Source organism: Silene latifolia, chromosome 10 (assembly GCF_048544455.1).
Source record: "Silene latifolia isolate original U9 population chromosome 10, ASM4854445v1, whole genome shotgun sequence".
Lineage (NCBI taxonomy): Eukaryota > Viridiplantae > Streptophyta > Magnoliopsida > Caryophyllales > Caryophyllaceae > Silene > Silene latifolia.
This window is the reverse complement of record NC_133535.1, coordinates 5,746,965-5,756,594: the sequence shown is the minus strand read 5'-3', so window position 1 is coordinate 5,756,594 and position 9,630 is coordinate 5,746,965. Positions and strand designations below refer to the sequence as shown.

General features: G+C 33.9%; 1 protein-coding gene across 1 annotated transcript; it reads right to left on the bottom strand.

The window, feature by feature from the left end:
- Positions 1-4,799: 4,799 nt before the first annotated feature.
- On the bottom strand, positions 4,800-9,396 carry LOC141604863 (phosphatidylinositol 4-phosphate 5-kinase 1-like). The gene is made up of 8 exons (XM_074423412.1): positions 8,922-9,396; positions 8,105-8,269; positions 7,732-7,897; positions 7,266-7,376; positions 6,966-7,159; positions 6,713-6,840; positions 6,503-6,599; positions 4,800-5,832 (listed from the first exon to the last, which is right to left on the bottom strand). The coding sequence occupies exons 1-8, from the start codon at positions 9,284-9,286 to the stop codon at positions 5,523-5,525; spliced, it is 1,536 nt and encodes a 511-aa protein (XP_074279513.1). The 5' UTR covers positions 9,287-9,396; the 3' UTR covers positions 4,800-5,522.
- Between the last annotated feature and the right edge of the window lie 234 nt (positions 9,397-9,630).

Below are 9,630 nucleotides of genomic sequence, written 5' to 3'. Positions count from 1 at the left end.
ACAAGGGCATGTTACGTTTTTTTTATGAAAAGCGTCGACGATTCGTTATAAAACGTCGACGACGTTTCGCAATCCGGATTTTAAAAGTGAGCATTTTACGATAAATAATGATCATTTCTTAATGTTAAAAAGTGACCATTAATATTAATTAGTCACTTTATAAAAAAATAAAACATTGTCATTTTTTAACATAAAATGACGACTTTTTAAGCAGTCGCCATTTTATGTTAAAAAATGACAATGTTTTATTTTTTATAAAGTGACTAATTAATATTAGTGGTCACTTTTTAACATTAATAAATGATCATTATTTATCGTAAAATGCTCACTTTGTCTCTCTCGCAGTCTCGCTTCATACGATGGTGGCACACAATAATTATTGTACTTAGTACAATATAATTTATTGTGAATTCAATTTATGCATAACAGAATGTGACCTTTTTTTTATGTTTTTTCTTAATCTTTTCATGATACTTGTGATATTTTTTAATTAGTACCCATTTTTATAATACTAGACTATAAATATGTATTTTATTGTATGGTTTTATAATGTTACAAGTAATATAAAAGATCACAAATTTTGCTTATTAACATAATTTGACAAAAATAAAAATAAAAAATTTATGGTAACGTTACGTCATGCCTTGAAATAATAATTTACCTAAACAAATTTGGAAGTTTATAGTTTTTGGTTTTGGAAGAAATAGAAACAGAAGCATCAATTTGATGCTTCTGTTTTTGGGGGTGAAAAAGTGGATTTGAGCTTTAAAACAACTGCTTCTATTTTTTAAAAATTGAGTGTTTGGCACAGCTTCTAGTTTTGAGAAACAAAAACACCTTTTTAATCTTGGCCAAACACATATTAAACCATTAATAGTGATAAATGGATTTAGTCAAACTGTTAAATATCCATCCCGTGCAAATTTGCACGGGAGTAAAACTAGTTAGATTAACATCTTGTTTGGTTGTCCCTTAAAAATCATGGGGTTAAAAAAATCCTATAAATTGGAAAATCACAAATTCTCATTATATATAAAGATATTTGTCTATAGTTATAAACGGGTCAAATATCCATCAACTTTAAAAATAAGACAAACAACAAGTTGCATAGTAGGACCCAAAAATATCACCACTCTAAGCATATTTAACCCGTCTTTCACTTTAGATGGATATATCCGTCTATAGTGAAACTAACTAGATTTAATGCCCGTGCGATGCACGAGCCTATTTGTAATATTCTGTTGTGTATAATGTGCGTAAGTACTATTTTGGTAAATTTTTCTTTAATAAATTCGTTCATCAAGTACAAAAATCATACTCCCTCCTATTCATTTTAACTCTTCCCCTTCCCTTTTTCATCTATTCATATAACTCTCCCTTTTCCTTATTTAGTAAAGTTTTATACTTATTTTAATCACCTTACCCCACAACAATACCCCACAATACTCATATTTTATCTTATTTTAATCACCTTACCCCACAACAATACTTATTTTAATCATCTTACCCCACAATAATATCTTCCGTCTTTCCAATTACCTTACATCACCACAATACTTTACAATAAAATAATCCTCTCCTTAATTTGCGTGCCCTTTTGAAAGGGGAGAGTTAAAATGAATAGGAGAGAGTAATTTATAACCCCAATATTTGGAGATACCTTCACCTTTATTTCTTTTGTCACTATAACCGAATTAATTATAACGTATGTACAATTTTAATTTTGGTGATGCATTTTCAAAAGGAAAAAAACCATGAGTATGATATATTGAAAAACTAATGTTAAAAAGTTATATATTTGGAGAAATATCAGTTAAATCATTCTTTTTAATTATTTAATTATTGAATTTTACGAAAAAAATATACTAAATTAAAGATCGATAACTAAAGTGGTTAATTATAAAATTATATGAGTAAACAAAAAGAGTTGGCTTAGAGAATCTCACTCATACTACAAATTAAATAATGCCAAAAATTATACTCCGAGTAATTTGTTGCATAGTTTCAGAATTTTCAATTATTATCATTTAATAATCTTGAATATAGTTTACATTAACCCTTTATTATATAGTTTTTGATCAAGGTATCCTATTATGTAAAGAACTCTTTGTTGTTAAAAAAATACACTATATCTCAAGGAGTATTTCATCCCGAATGTAAATTTGTATTTGATCGACTTGACTGCAACAAACAAGATAGGATTTCCGGGACTTGATAAGTATAATCATTAGCAACTCTAATAATCACCAGCTAGTCTTGCCATATCCGTCTATAGCTAAAGTCGGGTCAAATAGTTTGAAAGTGTTGACATTTTTTGCCCTCACCACCCCACTTTTTGCTTGTCCTATTAAAAACGTGGTATTGTATTTGGTCCGTCTTTAGTTATAGACGGATATGTGCCGTCTATAATGAGATTTTGTGAATCATCACGTTTATATACGTTTATATACGAATATAATTCTATCTATGATAAGAATATTTTACTATTTATGTGATGTTTACGGTGGTATACAGTTTAGTAGGATAAAGGATACTAATTTTCCTAAAAAATTAAGATTTTTCTAAAAAGTCAATCAGAAGAAATGGACTCCCTATAATCGCTCAATAAAAGCGGAGTTATAAAACATGCCTAAAGCTACAACTTAATGATCAATGATACATAGTGAAAATATTATTAAAATTTTCCAGTTTAAATCCAAACACAACACTAAGATGTTATTAAAAGTATCTATCTTATCATCAATATATTTTTGCAGTAGAAACTATTTAACACACTTGGATTTGTGTATACTCGGCCATTTTGGTGCACACACAAAAGTTTGCTGCAAAAATACTTATTCGTATAACAATAATGTTTGCTAGTAAACATTAGCCGTCATGAGATGCACACACGCCATTAAAGATTGTTGATGTATATAACTAATACTATAAACAGGTCAATGTATTGCCCCTTTTGTAAGTTGCACTCCTATAAACAGGTCAATGTATTGCCCCTTTTGTAAGAGAATATCAGAAGAAAAAGCTTTTCAGATAAAGAAAAGAAAACACCAAGTATTATTGTTGGCATATGAAGCAACTAAGAATTTATGTTACACTGTCACCAATAAATAAGAGAATAACATCTACGTAAAAATTTTTAAGGGTAAACTAAGAAATTAGTTCGAATTAATAACATATTAAAATAGACATCTTACACGGTTTTTTGTGTTTTTGCTATCGCCACTACTTACGGCATGAGTAAACAAAAACGATGTGTAAATATAATAGGCGTATGTTGATCCAGATTTTACGAACTTCTTGAAAAGAGACCAAAAAAGCCAATTCAAGAACCTACATATAAGCAATTAGAAACTACTTCATAGTAATAAACAATGAATGGATGATGAATAAATAGAAACGATGTGTAAATATAATAGTAGTATCGATAAGGCGGTTAAAATAACGTTAAATACACGACTAAATTAAAATCATAGGTTTCATGCTTTCATCATAACATGCGAGAGAGAACAAAAAAGGCGAAAGAGTATAATAAACAAATGACTAAGATGAATGGAGTATTACCTTAACTTCAAATCTATTATTAGTGAAATATTCAAATTAAATACAGTATACTGTATACTATAGTAAAAATCAAATTGTGAGGTTAGAGTAGATAATGCAAAAAAATATAAATATTTACAAATTGCAAATCAAGCTTGAAATAATGCTTACTATATGGCATGCCTCAATCACTCTAACTTTCAAAGAAAATATGATCTCTAATACTACTATTAGAAAACCAACACCTAATCTAAATGTTTCCTAAGCAATCTCTAATACTACTATTAGAAAACTAACACCTAATCAAGTTGTTTTCTACTCAATCTCTAATTGATAGGAGTCTTCAAGAATAACGTGATTATATTGTTTATTTTATTTTTTTCTTTATTCTAGCTCGAGAGTGTTTCGAAATAATTGGACTCTCTAATCGCTCGAAAAAAACTTCTTTTATTAATATAGATAGATAGATTGTTAGAAAATAGGGATTTGTTTGGTTGCCCATGTCTTCGCAAAATGTAGGAATTTAATTTTTCAGAAGTTTTCAACTTCATAATGGAGGAGTTGAATTACCTAGCTAACACATAATTTAGGTAAATAAATAACCGAGACGAAGTGAGTACAAATCATAAATTCATTCATTCAATGTGGATCTAATAAATTTTGTTGCAGCAAAGAAATGGAAGGCAGTCCAATAAGTCAAACAACATTGAATTGAAATGAATTCATTAATTTTCCAGAATTCAATTCCATGCAAAGAGTTTGCAGCAGAATGAATTGAGTAAATAGACGTGACCAAGTTAATGCTAAAGGCTGTCATCGACGCCGACCTCGTCCCCTTTAATCATAAACTTACAGGACATCAACTACTTGGAAAAGAGGTGTTAATTTATTAATTAAGACCGACAATGAACGATAAATCACAGGTTCGAATTCTTCTTCTATTTATATCGAATACCCAAAAAAAGTCTGGTTTATCGCGTTTAAAACCTAAATCCCAGGTTCATAACCGTGTTGGCTAAACTAGTAGGCGAAGTCGAAAAGATGATATTTCTTTGACCCGGGTTCAAACTCGGTCACATAAGAAAAATGCCGCTACGGCACCATCTTACGAAAAATAGAAAACTCAATCACATTATCACATATGAATGCCACGCGCTATGGCACCGTCTTGCGGAAAGTAGAAAACTCAATGACATAAGAAAAATGCCGCTATGGGCTATGGCGCCGTCTTCTGAAAAAATAGCATTTCACGATTAAAATCTTCGAAATCATTCATCGTATAAAATAATTTCTCGATTCTTTTGATAAGCCTCTGTACAAGTAGACGTAGATGTACGAATACACTTCTGCTCATCGTATTTTTCTTCCCGAATCTCAATTTCTAGGGGAAAACTACATTACATATCTTTTCAATCCTTGTACTCTTGTAGTATATATTTTGATTTGAAACAAAATTTCCGATAAAAACAATAGAGATAGACAAAAAAAACGCCGACCAATTTACCTCCGCCCCAAATGTACATGATTAGTTACCATCACAGCGTCCCTACCACCGTGGCTAAAACAAAAAAAATTAGCCCTTGAATTGAATTATCCGGTCCTGGTCACCGCCATTAAATCGTTGGCCACCCGTAATCTAGCAGCAAACAAAATCGAAGGCTATATTCTGTGGTCCTCCTATAATCCTATGCATTTACACTGCTGTCTGTCTCTGTAGGATATTCCTTAAAATGCATCAGTGCTGATATTTTTTTTTTTCGGAATTTGGTTCTCAATTCTGGCTTCTTTGGCTTTCGAACATGACGGAATGTAAGATAACGGCTCATTAAACTGGATGTGGTCCTGTACTGTGGAGCAACCAGGCAAAGGCAATTCTGGACTCAAATTACCTTGATGGGTCATTCCGAAAGAATTCCCGCTTTAGGCAAGATCCCCGCGAAGCACTGAGTGATGTTCTGATTCTCAATTTTGCTTTTCCATTGTTATTTGTCCTCCACAAAAATTCTACCCATGAATTCTCGGAATCTCCTTGAATATGACTTGGGGTCAACTGCGCTGATAGACGTGGGATCAACTTGTAGAGACTTGTAGGCATGCTCTAGCCTCTTGCTCATATCGTAATCTTGTAGAATGTCAATGATTCCGTAAAATAGTACTACTTCATAGATCTCACTGTTTCCCGAGGGTATCGAATTTTCAAAGCCGCCAGCAATGTACTGATCAAAATCGCTTCTCCTGGCTAGCCGCTCGGCTCTAGCCGGCATGTTCGTCCCTAATCTAATCGTTGATTCCCTAATAGAAAAGAAAAGGGTAAGATAACCAAAGATCAAACAATGACGAAAGCACATAACACGCGATTTTACCTCCCCCAAGAAAACCCAAAAATGAGGAACACAGCCCTGTAACTGTAAGTCAGACATTATCCATACCTCCATGGCACCCCATACTCAAACTTCAGAAGTCAGAATTGAGATAAAAGGATTTTGCAATCCTTATCTATGGCAATAATAGGACCATACTAATTTTGAATCCATAAGGCCACATTACATGGATTAAGTGATTGGATATAATCTGAAAATCCCGAGTGATTACGTGTATATTCTAGAAGGACACATACTGTAAGACGGTCTTACATGTGAGATTAGTCTAACAGTTAAAGGAGTAAAAAGGGTACGGATTAGTCGCACATGCTAAGTTACTCCGACTCTTCTGATTCCTCCACGTACCCATGTCCGGCACTCGACACTTGGACAAGGGTATAACACTTCGACACCTCCTTTTAAGTCAAAATATGCATATTGTCATAAAAAAAAGGCCGAGTCAGACACTTGGGCAGGCGCCCGTGTCAGATACTTCAAAACGAGTCTGAGCAACATAGCTCACTTGTAAGGTTGTCTTGTACATAAAGATTAGCAACATTAATTTGAATGTTACATAAGGGGACACTATAAGGGAAACATACCTCCCGTCGAGAGCAAAATCCATATCTTGTAATTTTGATTCGACAAGAAGCGGCTGCCCACATAAGTATTTCTCATTTCGTAGTGAATCTTTTTCGCCTAGAGAAATACATAAGGAGAGTCATTAAAACAATGCAAGCGCTAGAGAACGAGCCAAGCATAAATTATCAGTCTAATGGAAAACATCACAGAGAAATGGGATTGATTGATACCATGCAGAGCAAATGACGAAAGCCCCATCTTATCCCCAGTCGTGTTATTTCGGAAATGAATGCCGATCAAAAGACTATAATCCATTATCCTCTCTGCTTCAAGGAACTCACAATCCCGTTCAACTTGCCTAAACCAACCAATGTTCAACCACATTATGATCAATACAAAAAAAAATAAAAAATAAAAAATAATATACAAAAATGGAGGCCGTCGAAAATCTTATTTTCATCTAACCATTACACAATCACTCACTTGATCAATTCCTGGTGGTAGTTCTTCTGGAGCCGGAAAACAAAATCGAGATCAAGATCCTTAAGGGTAGTACTTTCATCAATCTCACAGTCCGCCTTCTCTATTGTTCGACCATGTCGTGATCCTTTCAAGTCAAACCGCCTATGGATACGGTGCTCGGAGCAAAACAAGTTCCCCATGACAATGAATCGTGTCTGGTTCAAATAACCATAATGCATAAATCCATAAATCAATCAAAATTTAAACAAGCACTTAAAAAAGTCGCGCTGGCACAACATATCAGGTTCAATGAGATTATACCTTCGGTCCACCAACGGGTTTTACACAATGCACGCCATAAAACTTAGTCACGAGGGAGTTTTCGTACTGACAAACATGTTGGTAGTAACTTGGAAGCATCCTTAGAAGAACCTGAAGATGTCACAACCCACTTAGCACATATTTTATAAATCACCACTTGATGTACGGAGTATTAAACTACAGAACAAACCAAACACAAACTACTCACTATAAGACCAACTAGATAACTAAGCATAGTGATCATGAATCCACTATGACACTCAAAAAGCGAGAGCTGATAACGTCACTCTGAAATATACTACTCACTATAACACCAACTTGATAACTAAGCATAGTTATCATGGATAAACTATGACACTTCAAAAGCGGAAGCTAATAACGTCACTCTGAATTCTGAAATATACTATGCTACTCATTTTTATACATGAAATTTTTTTATCGATTAGTCAAAGAAAAGCTAACTAACCTTGACTTCGGATTTCTTCACGGTTTTGATCATGAATTTATCATCTTGAGTAAGGTAGAAGAAACTTCCACTCTTCCCGGGTGAAGATAGCTCGCGAAGTGCATCATTCCCACAAATTGCCAACATATATTCTGCAGGATCTACTCGAAATAAATCCCTCAAATTCCTAAACAATTACACCACCTCTCATTAAACAACCCAACATGGCTACATGCCTACAAATATAACTGTCCCACTTCCGTGTTCATCTTGTGTCCCATCACATTTCTTCCTCTTAACACGTCATCCATCCAATGTGCCAAAAGAAGTAACGGGACACAACATAGAAACACGAAAATGGGACAAACGATCCTGAGTGGAGTAATGGGCTCACCTAAATACCCAAGGACAATAATCTTTCCACCGAAACTCGGTGGCTTTATGTGTTGGTGTTAACTTTGATCCCTGAGGTGGAAATTTGGTCCAGAATTTTTGCATTGGATCAAAATCATTGGATTTCAGTTCCCTTGATGTTGAACTATACTTCCCTAGTGAATATCTACACATTACATCAAATCATCAATATCATACCACAGTTAATAAAAGTGAAAAAAAAAACTCTATTTCCATCTCCGCCATTTCTTTACTATACATTACATCAAATCATCAATATCATACCACAATTAATAAAAGTAAAAAACTCTATTTCCGTCTCAGTCATTTCTTTACTTTTTTTATTCATTGTAACGGGTATTTTAATCCAGGTTAAACAAATAATTAAAACGAGAAGTTAATTTGTGTAATAACAAGTACATTCATGAAATTTTTTCTGTAATTCACTATTGCATCCAAAAACTCTAAAATGTCACATAATCTTATCATAAAACCGTCTTTTACTAGACTTGTTACTCCATTTTACGTAACATACTACCATCATCCCAATTTTATTGTCCCTAATTCGGACCCGTCACAATCAAAATAATCAAAATAAATAATAAAACAAAAACAGTAAAAATCAAAATGAGAAGCATAATTCTACAAATTAGTAAATTAACACGTCCGACATATTCTATTTACGGGTGTCTCAAATTCTCAATCAATTATTTACGTTCCCGTATAAATTACTCACGTGTACATTTGTTTCGCACCTTGACTTTATAAAAGTTAAAAGTAAACGTAAACAATTCACTGAGACGGAGAAAGTACCGTACCTGATACCAAGTTGAAGACTAACAATCAAATCATAATTCTTATCCCCTTTACAAACGGTCTTCCCAATCCCTTTCCCGTTACCGTTATTTAAAACCGAAACCGAACCGGAACCCGAAACCGAAACCGAAACCTCTTCATCACCCAACCCTTTATCAAACCGTCCAGCATTGACTCTACCCAACACACCCTTCCCCAAAACGGTGTCGTACATACACCCGTCAAACCATAAATACTTTCCCTTGACGTTTGGTATGTGTTTTACTAGTGAAACGGTGTCGTATTGGGTTGTGGTTGGTGTTACTCTAGAACGGAATTTGTTTAATGGGTTTTTAGACGACGTTTCTTTTTCCGACGTTTCTGACATTTTTCTCAACGCATTAATAAAAATGCGTCGAAAAATGAAATATTTTGAGAATAATATTAAGGGGTGATTTGGTTTTTTGATTTTTTGGGGATTTGTTTTGTTTGGTGAAGGGAACTAAAAAGGCATAACATGAGGGACTATGATTTTGATAGCTGTGTGCGGATGTGAAATGACGAAACTACCCTTTGTATGTTTTATACGAAAATATTGGATTTGGACTTATATTGTTGACGTGATAGTCGTGTACACCATGTAAGTGTAAATAGAATACTTCTAATAGACTTGGCCACGGGCGTGAACGGGGTCGGGTGGACCGTGGTCGTGTTGGTAAATGGTAACTTGTA

What these genes read in the sequence shown, in the direction of transcription:
- LOC141604863 (XM_074423412.1), bottom strand. Translation starts at nt 9,286, where the DNA reads ATGTCAGAAACGTCGGAAAAAGAAACGTCGTCTAAAAACCCATTAAAC. An exon ending in TGAAGAAATCCGAAGTCAAG is followed by an intron (nt 7,377 to 7,731) that starts GTTAGTTAGCTT and finishes TGACATCTTCAG; the next exon opens with GTTCTTCTAAGGATGCTTCC. An exon ending in GATTTTGCTCTCGACGGGAG is followed by an intron (nt 5,833 to 6,502) that starts GTATGTTTCCCT and finishes CTTTTCTATTAG; the next exon opens with GGAATCAACGATTAGATTAG.